This window comes from Filicampus tigris, chromosome 10, assembly GCF_054856515.1.
Source record: "Filicampus tigris isolate MCC_2025a chromosome 10, RoL_Ftig_1.0, whole genome shotgun sequence".
Taxonomy (NCBI): domain Eukaryota; kingdom Metazoa; phylum Chordata; class Actinopteri; order Syngnathiformes; family Syngnathidae; genus Filicampus; species Filicampus tigris.
Window position 1 is genome coordinate 1,575,001 of NC_141226.1, and position 16,540 is coordinate 1,591,540.

At 44.0% G+C, this 16,540-nt stretch overlaps 1 protein-coding gene across 3 annotated transcripts in view; it reads right to left on the reverse strand.

The window, feature by feature from the left end:
* Positions 1-3,458: 3,458 nt before the first annotated feature.
* Positions 3,459-16,540, reverse strand: part of LOC147140363 (glutamate decarboxylase 1-like) — a 39,932-nt gene continuing 26,850 nt past the window's right edge. For all 3 annotated transcript variants that reach the window (XM_086042985.1, XM_086042984.1, XM_086042983.1), the window contains 3 exons: positions 4,531-4,638; positions 3,924-4,013; positions 3,459-3,804 (listed from right to left, as the gene is read on the reverse strand). In XM_086042985.1, coding sequence (XP_085899111.1) covers positions 3,631-3,804; positions 3,924-4,013; positions 4,531-4,638 — 372 coding nt within the window. In that variant the 3' untranslated portion in view covers positions 3,459-3,630. The remainder of the gene's footprint in view (positions 3,805-3,923; positions 4,014-4,530; positions 4,639-16,540) is intronic.

Here is a 16,540-nt window from a genome sequence, read left to right on the forward strand (position 1 = left end):
TATAATTGGTTGCTTATGGTGGAACAAGCTGCTAATTTTACCCACAAGGACTGTATAGTGTGCATGGGGACTAGACCACTATTACAGATAATACCAGCCACCATTCCACAAAACTGTGTCATCGACGTTATGAGTAATACTAATCCTAGTAATACATGTATGAGTTGGGACAGCGTGTTTCCTGTAACTAAAGTTGATAAGCACAAACCTATGTTTTCCACAAAGGTAGCTCTCACAAATTTTACTTATATATGTATAAACATTACTTTCTAGAGCAGGGCAGGAAATCTCTCCGCATCACTGTGTCAGGTATTAATAATGGTAGAAGTTGATTTTAATCTGCAGCCAAGAGGGGATGCTTGACTGTTTGAGAAATTGCCAAAGAATGTAACAGGCCTTTGTGCCCTAGTGACTTTGTTATTACCTGAAATGGTACATCCCATTTCTGTACAAGAGTTAACAACTAATGCATCCACTGTCATGCCAGAACATTGGCAACGTCAGAAAAGAGCAGCAGACTGGCAGGGCCAAAGTGATCCAATATACATTAATGCCAATGGTGTTCCCCGTGGTGTTCCAAGTGAGTGCAAATGAGTAAATCAGATACCGGCAGAATTTGAGCCCTTCCTTTGTTGGTGGTGTACAACCAACAAGAACAAAGACAGAATCAACTACATCCATTACAACGTATAAAAATTGGCCAATTGGACACAGAGTGAGTTTGAAGCTGTACATGAACTGGGGGTGTTCCCTTCAGCTGCGCACCTGTGGCGTATCATAATCAGCTAGGTTTAAAAGGACACTGTTCACCACCACATCTTGTCGGATTATTGACCTTGCTCGCTTCACAGCCCAAGCTCTGTTTTCTAGACGTCACGTTCTCATACGTTGTTCTCGATTTTTCCGGTAAGGTTTTGTTATATAAAGTTTTTGTTCCTCGTCACTTTGACTGAGCGCTTTGTGTTTCGTGTTATTGGGGTTTTTTTGCAGTCTCATTTTGTTTTTTGGTTGTCAATATTTCCTTGCCTGGTGCGAGCGTTTTGTGTTCCCTTTTTGATGTTCCCTGGCCTTGTGTTTGCCAGCGTCCTTTGTTCATACTTTGTCGGTCATTTTTGGATTTTGTAATTGAAAGATTTTTTTTCTGTTCAACACTTTTGTCTTATTCTGCGTTTTTGGGATCCACATTTTTTCCTGTCTGCTTTTGTAGGACTTGACAGAATAATCCGACCATGGATCCCGCAGAGTCTGACAAAATTAGGAAAGCTTTGACCAGTCAGGGTTGACTGGTGAGACAGCAGGAAGCAGCGCTCACGGAACTCCGTGGTGCTGTGACACTGCTGGCTCAGTGGTGCGAAAGTCTGAGTGCCCATCTTGAGCAGCGCGACATCCGAGGAACGCCCTCTTTGGATTTCCAAGCTGCATCAAGCTCAATGCCTCCTGACATATTCAGATGTCGGGAGCCCAATTTACCCCACCCTACACGGTATAAGGGTGAACCCAGTTTGTGTGGGTAGTTCTTCCATCAATGTTCCCTCATTTTTGATCAGCAACCTCTTACTTATGTCACCGATAGTTCGCGAGTGGCGTTTATGAGTCTCCTGTCTGGTCGAGCTGCTGCGTGGGCTTTGGCGGTGAGCAATACCAAACCCGGGCTCTGGTCTTCGCTCCCTGATTTTTTTAAAGATTTCGCCAAGTGTTTCACCACCCTGTACAGGGAAGGGAGGCCGGAGGTCGGTTGTTAGATTGCGCTCAAAGTAGCCAATCCGCTGCTGATTATTCCATACACTTCCATATTCTTGCGGCTGAGAGTGGGTTCGACGACTGTGCACTTCGTAGCATATTCCATCGTGGACTGAATTCATCACTTAAAGACGAACTGGCCGCACGAGATGACACCACTCATTGCACTTGCTATTCGGTTATTCGGTTGGACAACCGGCTGCGCGACCGTCGTCGGGAGCGTAACTACGAGGGTCAGAGCTTTGTGTTTCGTGTTATTGGGGGTTTTTTACAATCTCGTTTTGTTTTTCGGTTGTCAATATTTCCATGCCTGGTGCGAGCGTTTTGTGTTCCCTATTTGATGTTCCCTGGCCTTGTTTTCGCCAGCGTCCTTTGTTCATACTTTGTCGGTCATTTTTGGATTTTGTAATTAAAGATTTTTTTCTGTTCAACGCTTTTGTCTCATTCTGCGTTTTTTGGATCCACATTTTTTCCTGTCCGCTTTTGACGGACTTGACAGAGGGACTCCGAACCCTTAATGGTAACATGAAGAAACACTCTGGTGTTGACACCTCCATGTTGGACTCCTGGATGAATGCCTTTGGAAAATACAGAGCTCTGGTGTCCTCAATTTTGGTATTGGGGTTAGGCATATAGAGCCTATCCATCTCAATGTCAGTGAAGAGGGGAGCTTGCTCCCTAGGATTCCCCCAGCTGTTTAGGAGCTGTGAAGTCGCAGCGCCTGACTATCGAGCAGCGAGTGATTTACTATCCAGGCTCCCTCCTACATCGACAGGAGGGTGAGATGCGATCTGTACCACAGTGGTTGTCCTTCCCTTGCCTTTCCTGAAGGGGCAAGAGAGAGAACTGACGCAAGAGCATTGTGGACACATTTGGTCAAGCACAGGAAAAGAACACCGTTAGTTGCAAATACAGAGGTGAAGTGCTGGTAACCTCTCCCTCTCAGAAGGTAGAAAGATGATTGCTTTCTGGCTAAAGATGAAACCAGAAACTGAAGGAAGCATAAGACATTGCAGTGACTGCTCACCAAAGCCAAGATTTTGTTAACAAAGATAATGACAGTGATGATGATGATGATGATGATGATAATGATGATGACGTTATTATTACCTGCCTGATTTGTTTCCAGATTCAGGCGCCTATGAAATAAGATTAACATTGCCTCTGAGTGTAAATGTATTTGTTTTCCTAAAAATGAAAATTTACTGAAATGATTGATGTAAAGTGATGAGAATTTGTGATATTTCTTGTTGCAACAAGAGAAGTACCGGCGAACGTCTGACGACCATTTGAGGAACAATTGCGACCTTGAATGAATCCTGACGTGAACATGCATTTTTCTACCTTCATCAACAGTCGGAAATGTTCGCCCCTGAGTGGGATTGGAACACTCTGGTGTTGACACCTCCATGTGGGACTCCTGAATGAATGCCTTTGGAAAATACAGAGCTCTAGAGTCCTCAATTTTGGTATGGTGGTATACATAACAGCAGAAGACCTACAATGCACGTTGTAAAAAATTTGATTCGTTGATGTGAATTTTTTTAGAATGCAATTAGTGGAATGAGCGTATATATTGAAAAGATTCTGAAAATGCTATAATCAATATATTTAATATTTACAGTTTTAATGGATGAAAGAATGCAATGAAAATGGTTCCCAAGACTATCTAGTTATAGGCTACTGTAAGAAACTGAATTTCATGGTTTCTAGTAGGCCTACTATGCCACAATATTTCCATCAGGCTGCATTGTTCAGAGTGGGAAAGTACATTGCTTGGAGACTATAGACATTGAGACATGATTAACAGTAAGCTATAATCAGACTTGGTAGCTATGCAAAGCAGACTAGTAATATGCAATAAAAACAAAAACAATCTGAACCACTGTGTCATAAATCATGCCCCAGTAGGGCTATCTCCTCCAGTAGGAAGTCTATGTCCTCATGCTGTGTAGCAGGGTTGGCAAACACACATCTGAAGAAATTGACTTTGGTACTTGTAGGCTGATAACCAATCAGAACAGTTCCCTTTTCCATCAGTCTTCCTTTGATCTGAGGGGCTACCTGGAGTCAAGTGAGGCATCATCAATAGTAATATAAGATAGTGTGGAAATGACTTACATTGTGACTCTGGTGCCAAGCCATAGTTGGAAGAATACATTTGTGCTCTAATCTCTACAGACCTGATGGAGTCTCTTGTCTCGGTCAGTACCAGGTGGCATGCTTCTCAGACTGGGAGGAATGTACCAGAAACACACATTGCTGTGCTCTGGCTGTGTGAAAAGTAGAGGACAAATGTACCTACTAGTCAATCAATCACATTTTATTTATATAGTACTTTTCATATATATTACCCCCCCCCCCCCCCCCCCCCACACACACACACACGCACACATGCATAACACACACGTACACACAACCTGATGAACTGTGTTAAAAAACCATGGCAAGGCACAGAGAAACCATATCAGGAAAGGGTACCCAAGGGGAGCTCATCCACGCTAAGAGGAATGACATCCCACGGCCACAGGGAGCGCCACCCTCACAGAGACCCCCGGCCCAGATTAACCGGGGAGACCCTACACATAGTGCAGAGGCCCCCGGTCACCCAAACCTAAGGAGACCCCGCGAGAACGGCAGCCACCCCTCTCAGCACAGAGGCCCCCCATGAGGAATCACTGGAGCTAAAAGCTAAAAACAACAGAAAACCACAAAACTAAAAGACAAGTATGCCGTGTAGTATGTGATTTTGAAGACATGTAGGAAAGGTTTAATTAAAACCAAGCTTACTTTGTTTTTGAAGACTAGTTCAAAGTCTTTCCTCCTTTGCAGTAGATTATATAAATACTTTGCATTTCCCAAGCACTTGTTGACCTGAGCTCCAAAACCCTCTGTACCCTGGAGCAAGATGGAAAAAAGAGGCAAGCATACCTTTTAAGACAGACAAAAAGGACAAAATGCTGAAAAACTATAAATGTATTACTTTTAGGGATGTCACGATATCCAAATGTAACGATACGATAATATTGCGATATGAACCTCATGGTGCGATACAATATTGTGGTGGGGTTGGCAATATATTAAAAACTCAAACTGTTTTTTTGCATAATAACAGAATTCACAAAGAAATAGATGACCTACAATGACCGAACACCTAATATTGAGGCACTTACTTGCTAATGCAAGCACACATTGTGAATCGGGTCAATTTGTTCAGGAACCTAAATGTGTTATGTTCCCCTATATCTGGTGATTATCGTGGGACTTAAACATCTATATCCATTATAGGTGGCAAAAAATTGCATCAAATTAAACTGCACTAATAAACTAACCACCAGAGGGTACTGGAACTGCACAAATGGAAAACAACTTGGGCTTTTAAACAGATTTGCTGCTATTTAATATTGTGACACAGAAGGACAATATATTGTGGCAAGTTTAATATCGCAATATCTCGATATTGCCGATATTGTGACATCCCTAATGACTGTGGATGAAAAAAAAAGCATAATACACTTCTTGTGAATGGCCTTTGCACGCTTTAAGAGGGACTTTTTTCAATGTCAGAAGCAGCAAAGTTGTAGATGTTTATTTTATGCTATTCTTCAATTATTGTCAGACAAAATAGAGAGATTTATTAGACAATTTGAATTAAAATATGATTGATGAGAATATACCTGTTCACAGTGATGGGCCATGCTTTTGTTACGTGCATCTTCAGTTGGGACAAGCCAGACTCAACTATGAATTCCACCACATGGACACCAACAATAGGTTGCCTGCACTTTTCGTCACTTATAGGCCTACTTTGTATTTTTTCACTCGCGATGTTGGGTGTAAAGGATAGCGTTCAAATGCATAACATGTTTCTCGGCTGCTTGCACTCCCGCACCTTTGCATCATTGGTTGTTATAACAATTCCAGGAGAGACAAATATCGATGTTTCTTTCGAATCCCGAAGAAAATTATGCGCCCGGAGACAGAAGAAATGTTTAAAACACAGCAACGGTAACATCTATCGTGCAGACCCTTATAGCCAATGCATGGTTTGGGCTCGTGTGTGCTTTGATCACTTTGTGAGCGGTAAGTCTGTTTATTTTTAAAATCATTGTGATATAAGAGATTGTTTTATATAGACTACAGTAAAAAATGTCATCGTAAATAATACTAAACTGCAAGCCACTTGTGTTTTGAATTCGTGAGCGAGCTAGCTAGCTAGTACAAGCTAGTTAGCGGACCAGCCCAACGTTAACCGAAAGCTTGAGGCAAACCCATTCTCCATAAAGACGCAACATAACAGCTTGCATTTCGGCCAATTACATCTGGAGCAGTTCAGAATAATTATTAACAGGACAAAAACAGAACTTAAAAAGAAAAACATCATTATGTGTCTGGGTGTGTGTGTGCGCGTGTGTCCCTAAATGTATTTTTGATGCTGATTGAAAAAATGTATTTACTTTTTTTCCAGCACATAACATTTTTGAGATATTTTAATTTGTTTGTTTCTAAGTTTGACCTATGAATGCTTGCACAGTATGGACTTTTGTAAATATAGTATAGCTATGACATTTCAGAAAATAAAACTCCACGTATTGCTGGACCTAATCGTTCATTCAGAGATTATTATCCATCCATCCATCCATATTATCCATCCATCCATTATCTGTACCGCTTCTCCTCACAAGGGTCGCGGGGCGTGCTGGAGCCTATCCCAGCTGTCTTTGGGCAGTAGGCGGGGGACACCCTGAACTGGTTGCCAGCCAATCGCAGGGCACACAGAGACAAACATCCGCACTCACAATCACTAATAGGGGCAATTTAGAGTATCCAATCAACTTACCATGCATGTTTTTGGAATGTGGGAGGAAACCGGAGTACCCGGAGAAAACCCACGCAGGCACGGGGAGAACATGCAAACTCCACACAGGGAGGCCGGAGCCGGGATCGAACCCACGACCTCTGAACTGTGAGGCGAACGTGCTAACCAGTCGACCACCGTGCCGCCACGAGATTATTATTATTATCATTATTATTATTATTATTGATATTGTAACGAAAATGGATGCCAGATCGGGTGAACACAGAGCTTGACCCCGACCCTCCGCAGCCAGGCCCGGAATACACATGTTTGTCCTTTTGAAGTGCCAGCACCCAGCCTTTGGAGCGACCTGCCGGAGCCAAAGGAAGACCAACGCTTTCCAATTCAACCCCAGATAGCATGGACGTGCTATCTCAGCAGGAGGGCACAAAAAAGCCAAAACCAACATAAAGACGCCGGAACCCCTGGGTCTTTATTCAATCAAGCCGTCTCTGGCGGAGCTGGCCGAGACATCAGACCCACAGGACGACCCCCTTTGGCGCCCCCCCACCAAGCAATACCATTTCAACCTCCAAACTGCACATTCGTAGCGCACGTGCGACCCCTAGTGGCGAGTGTGAAGATGGACTGACCCACATCTGCAACTGGAAACTACTTTAAATGATTGATGATGTTTTAATTTGCGTCAAATGTGTTCGTGTTGATCTGCCTCCACAATGAAAACAACACCCAATGCATGATGTTTGAATCAAATCAAATCAAATCAAATGTTATTTGTACAGCACTTTTCACACATAGGATGCAACTCAAAGTGCTGTACATTAAAAACGTCAAAATACAACGTAAAAAGAGAACCCGCTCCTGCCTTCCCTCCCTCCCTCGCAATATACGCAAAGACAGACATCCACAAGCACACCTGCACTCACACACCCACACGCACACCCACACACACATGTAACCCTAAAAAGTGACATGGCAAGGCACGGAGAAACCATATGAGGAAAGAGTACCCAAGGGGAGCTTGCCCACGCTGAGAGGAATGATAGCCCATGGCCACGGGTAGCACCACCACCAAAGAGACCCCCGGGGCAGACCCTAAATAGCGCATGGAGGCCAGCCATAACTCCCAGCGCGGAGGCCCCCCTTGAGTAAACACTGGAGATAAAAACTGGATGAAGCTAAAAGACAAAGCAATAAAAGAAGCTAAGAGCTATAAAACTAAGAATGATTATTTAAAAGCCAAACTAAAAATGTATGTATTGAGCTTCCCCTTAAAAATATCAACAGTCTCTGTGGACCTGACGTCCTCTGGCAGGCTATTCCAAAGGAGGACCATTTTGAGGACCAAAATGGCTGAATGCAGCCTCGGCCCGCGTTTTGGTCTTCACCCTAGGAATAATTAAACGGCCGGTGTCAGAGGACCTCAGGATCCGCGAGGGTTGGTATGACAAAAGCAAATCAGACAGATAAGATGGGCCAAGACCATTAAGACATTTATAAACTAATAAAAGTAATTTAAAATCGATCCTGAAACACACGGGGAGCCAATGCAGCGATTTTAAAACTGGTGTAATGTGCTCCCGCCCTCTGGTTCTCGTCAGCACCCGAGCGGCCGTGTTCTGCAGTAGTTGTAGGGAAGAAATACTATTTTTGGGGAAACCAGATAGCAGGGCATTACAATAATCCAAATGACATGATATAAAAGCATGCATCCGCACCTCCGTGTTAGCCTCAGAGAGAAATGGGCGGAGTCTAGCAATATTCTTAGGATGATAAAAAACAATCTTGGTTACATTTTTAATGAGAGGAATAAAATTTAGCTCAGAGTCAAAAATGACGCCCAGGTTCTTTACACATTGTGAGGGTTTAAAATATAGTAATTTTGGTAAAAGTTTCTCTCTCTGACCTTCAGGGCCGATAACTAAAACCTCTGTTTTGTCCTGATTGAGGAAATTCTCTGACATCCATGACTTAATATCTAAAATACAATTTAAAAGGGTATCAATAGGTCCTGTGTCATCAGGAGACACGCTAATGTACAGCTATATGTCATCAGTAAAACTGTGGAAGCTGATGCCGTGTCTTCTGATGACGTCCCCAAGGGGAAGCATATAAAGATTAAAAAGTATTGGACCTAAAATTGAACCTCGGTGAACCCTACATTTAATTTCATGGGTTTTGGAGGAACAAGTATCCATGCTTACGAATAACCTTCTGTCTGTGAGATAGAAATAAAACCAGTTAAAAGCAGTACCGGAGATGCCCACCATGTTTTTAAGTCTGTTTAATAAAATTTAGTGATCTACTGTATCAAAAGCGGCGCTTAGGTCCAGTACCACCAATACTGTGAGTTTTTTCACATCTGCAGTATACCTGATATCCAGAGCTGGGCACTTAACCATTTTTTGCCCGTCCGGCCGCAACCCTCCACTTTTGACCTGGGTACCCTTCCGGCCGCGACCCCCCGGCCATATTCATAAACATTGTCGGCCCCGCCCCGTTCCGCCCCCCGACCCAAAAAAAAAAAAATAAATAAAAATCGTCCGTGATTGACGTCGCTGCGGGAGAGACACTAACGGCAGAGGCTTTTTAAGGATCATTAGCTGGCTAATTTACTATTCAAACCCGCTGTGGAAACGCTTCAAACACGCTTCAAAATGCGCCACATAGTACTGTAGCGTCTCCCAATGATACGCCATCAGTCGTAGTTCAATGAACGCGTTTTTATTAATTCAACCGGCTACTGTAGGCCGTTGCCGATGCCAACACAAGTACAACAACCATTCAATCCACCCAGTCACACACTCTCTCTACTTCATCCTCCGCTCCTCCTCTCTCACCCGCACCCCCTCCCATCCAGCGAGCCACGCGACGCATTCAACAGGCTCAGAAACAACATAACTCTGCAAAACCAAAACCAAACTGCACGTGCTTACTTCCATTTTGAGCCCCGGGGTTGTTTTTTTTCGTATTGTATAATTATTTGGGTTCAACAGACCACCAGAAATGGCAGTCAACAAGTCATGTCATGTCATGTCATCTTCTAAACCGCTTATCCTATATAGGGTCGCGGGGAGTTGCTGGAGCCTATCCCAGCCGTCAATGGGCGAAGGCAGACTACACCCCGAACTGGTCGCCAGCCAGTCGCAGGGCACACATAGACACTGTCACTGAGCGGGAATCGATCCCACGCTGCCCGCACACAACTCAGGCGTGTGTACCACTACACTATCAGCGGACTACGCAGTCAACAAGTTACTTATTTATTTTCCACTTCCTCTCCTTCCCGGCCTTCAAAATAAAAGCATTCCAGCAAACCCCTATACACAGCAAGTTTGCTATGTCGTATTTCCGGAAGTAGTGAACGCCAGAAAAAGTGCATGAACGCCACCTTGATGTGCCAACGTCAGTTGAGTTGAGTCAGCAATATACTCGTGGACACAAGTTGTTTTGCATTTAATGCATTTAATTTTATCGAAAACGATCTGGAAGGTGGCGGCTAAGGGGGAACGTGGGTAAGTAGCTTGCTTATGCTTACTTTGCATCAACGAGCTGCGTGGTGCATCCGTCTCCGTGCGGGAAACTGTCATCGTAACATGTGAGACAGCAACGTGCGCTCAAGCGTGTTTGTATTTCCTCATTGTCACGTCACGTAACTCGCGCCTCCCACCTGCAACTGGGGCATACCATTACAGGAGGGGGCGGGGGTCCTGGCCGGGGGGCAATTCCACAATCCTTATAACAGCAGTTGTGGCTCGCGCCAACGCGGGAGTAGAAAGAAGTCTAAAAATAAGCCTTTCACTGAGTAGGCTGAGATGAATTTTGGCCACCTCGCGAGCACGTCACACGCACGAGGGCCGATAGTGGGCCGGAATAAAATACACCTCCGGCCATGCTTAGTTAAGCCATTTTTTAAAAATGTGTCTCTGTGGAGACTTATTCAAATTGGAGTTGGTTAAGAGATCGAAGGTGGAGAAGAGGAATCTGGGGTTGCTTTTATTAACTGTGATGAGGTTTGAGAAATAAGACGTTCTTGCCTGTTTGACTATTTTATTGTACGATTTGAGTTATTCACGTAATATTTCATAAGTTCACTTTTTCTCCACCTCCTCTCTGCATTCCTGCATTTTCTTTTTGTTGTCTTGACTGCATCATCTCTCCACGGGGGTACAGTCTTTATTTTTATAGTTTTGGTTAAAAGTGGAGCTGCTAGATCTAATGACTGCTTGAGGTTCCTGTTAAAATTGTCAACAATGAAATCACATGGTGCAGGTAACATGTCAGAAGGAGTGCTCTTTAAAATCTCGATACAATTTGCAGCCACCTCAGAGGACAGGTAGCGTTTCCTCACTGTTCTCATCGGGGCTGCCTAATGATTGAAACAGTGATGTTAAAATACACACGAAAATGGTCTGACACAGACAGGTCAACAACAGAGGACACACCGACGGACAGGCCGTAGGTTACGACCAGATCGAGGGTGTGACCTCTGTTGTGAGTTGGCTGTGAAACATGCTGTTTAAAATCCATACATTTTAAAAGATTTAAAAATTCTCTGGACAGTGGATCCGAGATGTCGTCAACATGTACATTAAAATCGCCTGTTATTAAAATTAGGTTGTAAGTGGAATATAAAATCGATAAAAATTCTGAAAACTCACTAATAAAAGAAATGGAATGATGGCGAGGTCTGTAAATAGTGACGCAGATTATAGGAGGACTACTAAAAACAAAGGCATGGTGTTCAAATGATAAATATGTTAAAAATTATCTCCTTTGAGATAAGACTATTTCTAAAATTTGACGCAGTCCCACCTTTCTTTCCATCCCTGGTAGAAAATAAAAAATTCAAATTCGCTGGGCAAGCCTCTGTGAGAACAACTGGAGCATCTGTAGCAAGCCATGTCTCAGATAAAAGAATACCTTGTAGGATGTTGTTGAAAATCACTTCATTTATAATAAAAGTTTTGTTTAGAATGGAGCGCACGTTCAGCACAGCCAGGTTAATGTTTGTGCTGGACGTGCGCTCATGGTTGCAGGGGTGATGAGTGTTGACATATACAAGATTGTCACTGTTAAAACCACATTGTTTGTGAGTGCGTAGGAAGCGTCTGCCTGTTATTGTCTGAATGAAAAAGCTGTCCGATGGGGGTGGTGAAGATAACTGGGCCTTGCAAGGAGAGCTAGTGAGGGTAGTGAAATCATTATTGCAGTGGTTGAAGGTAGAAGAAGAGGGAGAGCATGCGCAGGGTGTTTACTAAATAGGAGTCAGCTAGGGGTGGAGTTGATGACGACATGGTGGATATTACCAGCTAAAATCGAGCTGCCCAAAGAGTTCGGATGAACCCCGTCAGGCTGGTAAAATGAATGGCGGTTCCAGAATAGGTTAAAATTGTCAATAAAATCAAAGTCAAGATAGCCACAAGTGCGCAGGAGCTATGTATTTAGGCCCAGAAGCCGACTAAAGCGGTCGATGCCGAGAGAGAGCGTTGGTAAAATGCTGCTAATCCAAACTGACATGCGGGTTGCATGTTCTCAGCAAGGCAAAGGGCATGAAAGTCTTTCTTTGTCTGCTCCGATTGTCGAAGTACTGTCTCGTTTGTACCTACGTGGATAATGAGCCGGGATATGGATGATGGAAGAGAGTCAAGTATACTGGGCAAGATGTTCACTATGTCCATAACTTTGGCTCCGGGATAACAGCTATTGATAGTGCCAAAATAATGAGTGCATCTAATGATGCTGTCCCCGACTATAACGGTGGTTGGTGGACCAGTGGTGCACCAGAGGACCGGCGGCCTCGGGGTAGAAAACCCCGTTGTCAAAAAGGATGCTGTCAAGGCCGGGTGGTAGCCGCGGACACCGGTGAGTGTCGACGGTGAGGCGGCCCACTCGTGTATCGGGACACTGCGTCCTTCAGTAGCCTGACACGCGAGCGGGCGGCTGGACAACGAGTGGACTTACCCACACCGGAACTCCTGACTGAGATCATCACTGTGGGTGGTGGGGGATCTGAACGAGCACCTGGGTCGGAAGCAACAGCAGACATCTCTGACCGCGGGAGCGCGGTAGTTGGAGCAGGAGAATCATTTGCCAGAGGGGCACAAAAAAAACCCACAACAACAGGTATTTTAACTTTTCTGCTCACGTGTGCCAAGCTCTTTATATTTTTAAAATTTATTTCACAATTTTGGGAAATCGCTTCCCTCAGCCAGCGTCCACACGTGGGGGGAGGACGCAGCCAGCTTCATTAACATGTGGAGCCCTTCTAAAGGCCGTGCAGAATTTCTCCCTCTCTCTCTTTTTTGGAAAATCGCTCTCTTGAACTTCACTCCTTTTGGAAGAGACGCTCTTGAACTTTCTACAACTTTTATTTTAGTGTGGCTTACTAACTCTCCTCTGTCAACAGCCACCTTCTGATCCGTCCCGGGTCAGAACATTTGCTTATTTTGGTTAGTTCTTGAGTGGGGACCTTAAAAATGTTGTTTGATCCGATCCGATGGTTCTAGCCTCCATCCTAGCCAAACCAGCGCGGCCGCATCCCCAAAAAGGTGCACGACTTCCCTCAAAATGGGAATCACAGAATGCGCCCGGAAAAAAAGCCAAAGCACTCTCACAACCAGCGTCTGTCCGGCCGGAACGTGTAGCACCACCTGGTCCGAACAGTTGGTGCATAATTCAATTGGGAATCAACAGAGCTTTGCACAAGTCAGCTAACCTTAAGTTGGTACGCCAGCTCGCCCCTCATCACATGCGCCCGCACGCCTAACACACGCGCACACACATGCACATCGTCTGGTCCCCAATGCCCCTTTTTCCTCACAATCTTTTGATATTCGTTTTTCTTCATTTATTTAGACTTGACTTAGCATAGGATTTCTTTATTGTGTTTCTATTTTCTGTTCCTGAACATTGTAGTGTGTTTCATCTAGATATCAATAGTTGTAGAAAATAAATCATTGTCATTTACGGAAATCTAGTGTGAATGGTGTGTTCGAGTCAAAGTTTCAATCACTGATCTGGTAAATCGGACTTACATATTTTTAATGTAACGCCTTCATATATAAAGACTGAATTACGAGGACTTTTTCGTCCGTTTTGTCCAAAGAATCAACCCAAAACGGGCGTGGTGTCCCCTAGCGGCGATCGAGAGTTAGTGCAGGCATTAACCCCAATCGGCGTTCATTTATTAAATTAATATTTAATACTAAACAATCGCTACAATATTATTGATATTTTTATGAAAACATGATGTGCTACAGAAAACAAACAAGGGCAGATTCAAAATCAGCACAAAAAGATTTGCCCAGAAAAGTTTATTTGAATCTAATTAAAATATGTAAATTTGTTGGCCAGTGTTATTATTATTAGAAGTATTGTGTAAATTGCTACAGATGTGTCTTGCTAGTTGAAGTTGAAGTTAACAGTAACAAATTCCAACCAACCAATCAGAAAAATGCTGATCTTTCAAGGCCAGATTTACAATCCGATTAGTAAAACAAGCCCGAATGATGGGTGCACAAAAGTCATGTAGGTGCTCATGCACGCTGAAAGTATTATACTGATGTAAGTCTGTCACTGCACATTTACGTATCAAGAAGAGGTGACTTTCAACTTTTCCCTTTCAGGGGTCGCCATAGTGTGTTACTCCCATGACATGTTTCGCACACATTTGTGTGTGTGTTGTGTATGTGTGTGGGGGTGTGCGTATATGTGTGAGAGTGAGAGAGAGTGCGTTGTGTGGATACTTCTAACATACTTGGTTGGTTAAATAAATATGTTGCACAATATAAGAATTCAAACCAGAGCGTCTTCCGTGTCTGAAATGGACGTATTCTTCAGACTATGATGTACCAGTTGAGTTTGGCTAAAGGAAAGTATTGCTTTCCTCAATATTATTAGGGACCTATACTATGGAATTGCATTTACTGAAGAGACTAAAATACAATATTCTTTGACTAAAACTAGACTAAAGTGTCATCAGACTTTACTAAAATCCACAGGGGGCAAATCCTGGTTCAAAGAGTAAAAACACAGCTTGGCTTTAGATACATTGTGTACCCAGAAAGATAAATACCGTATTTTCCGGACTATAAACCGCGCCTTTTTTCCTAGATTTTGAGCGATGCGGTTTATAGTCCGGTGCGGCTATTCTGTGGATTTTTCTTCCACCGCTCGGGGCGCTCTAACCGGAATGACAGTACAATTCAATACAATACATTTCCCATTAACTGGATGTGACTGTAGGTGGAGGAGTTCAGCAGGCAAGGGCGCTATGCACTAGGTTATTGTATTAGATGCTGTAATGCTTTGATTTTATGTTTTCCGAGAGGTCCCTGAAGTGCACATGGATGCGATTGGCTGATGTTACATCTGTTCGTGGACATTAGCTGACAAACTGGAGCGGCAGTCGGCAGTGAAATGAAGATAAGTACTATTTATTTTCTCTTGGTTCTCTTTTGTTTTAATCAGCAACGTTGCTGCAGTGTTAAAAGGCACTGTTAGGAAAGAATCTGCTCAGGTACATACATGTTCATTTACAGTTCATAATCGTACTGCCAATGTAGTAAATATAAAAGTTTTCAACATAGATAGGTCATTTCCTGGGCAAGCATGAGCTTCAAACCAGCAAAATCCAGGACCATAGTGCTGAAGAGGGTCGATGGCACAGAAAAACCTTCTATCACCGAGAAGCCAGTTAAGAGATTGGGCAAGATCTTTAACTGTAGTCTCAGGGACACAGCAGCTATCCAAATGACAATGAAGCAGCTTAAAATGTGGCTGTTGCTGGTAGACAAGTTGTTATGATACTGTGTATGGGTTTGGGTCATTCCCTCTTTTATGTTGCGAGATCATTCCCTCTTTTATGTTGCTAGTCGCTTTGTCCTTTATGTGGTCACAAAGTGTTAGGCGTGTATTCCGGTATGTAAACTGGAGTTACTCACTTACACGTTGACAGAACGTTTTGCCTTCCATGCCCTGCCATGCCTTACTCTGAATTTTTGCATATAAAGAATTTTACTTTGCCATTGTTGTCTCCTGTCTGCTTTTGGGTCCAATTCCTGCTCCATCCGTGACAGTACGTTCTGACCAGTCATGGACTCAGCAGACTCAAATGACGCATTCCAACAAGCCTTGAGGGCACAGGGTGCTCTGCTCGGTACACATGATACCCTCCTGAGGGAGGTTATGGAATCTATTCAGAACCTTTCCATAACCGTCAACTCAATGGCCGCTCAGTTGACATCCAGCGCTCAACTAAGGATTTCATCACCTACTGGCTCAGCCTCACACCTCCAACCAGGGAGCGATCGACTCACTGACTACTGCAGTGTCTTCTCACCGGGAACCCAACCTTCCCTCACCTGAACATTGCTCAGGAGAGGTAGGAGCTTGTGGCCGATTCCTGTTGAAATGTTCCTTGGTTATTGAGCAACAACCTAGCGCATATTCAGACGATCGCGCCAAGTAGGCCTATGTGGTTAACTTGCTTCAGGGAAGAGCAGGGCAATGGGCTCATTCCTTGTGGGAGTCAAAGTCAGAGACACTGGAATCATTTGCTTCGATTCAAAATTCGACGTCATTACAGCAGGGCTCTCAGTCAGCTGCAGATTATGCCATCGAGTTCAGGATTTTAGCCTTTGAAAGTGGATGGAATGAGGCTGGACAAAAACAGCTTTTGTATGTGGATTGTCAGAGGAGCTTCAAGATCAGCTGTCTACTCGGGATGAGCCAGAGTCTCTTGAGCAGCTAATATCCTTAGCGATTCGGATTGAAAATTGCATCAGAGAACGCCGTAGGAGTGCGAGACCTGCCCACCCTTTCTCTTCACCTGTCACCGCTCCTCGACTGGTCACCCAGCCTTTCACGAGCCCAGAGACACTTGCTTTCGTCGGGGAAAAACCCATGCAACTTGGCAGAACCCGCCTCTCACAGGAGGAATGCAACTGGCGGGTTGCGCATGGTCTTTGCATCTATTGT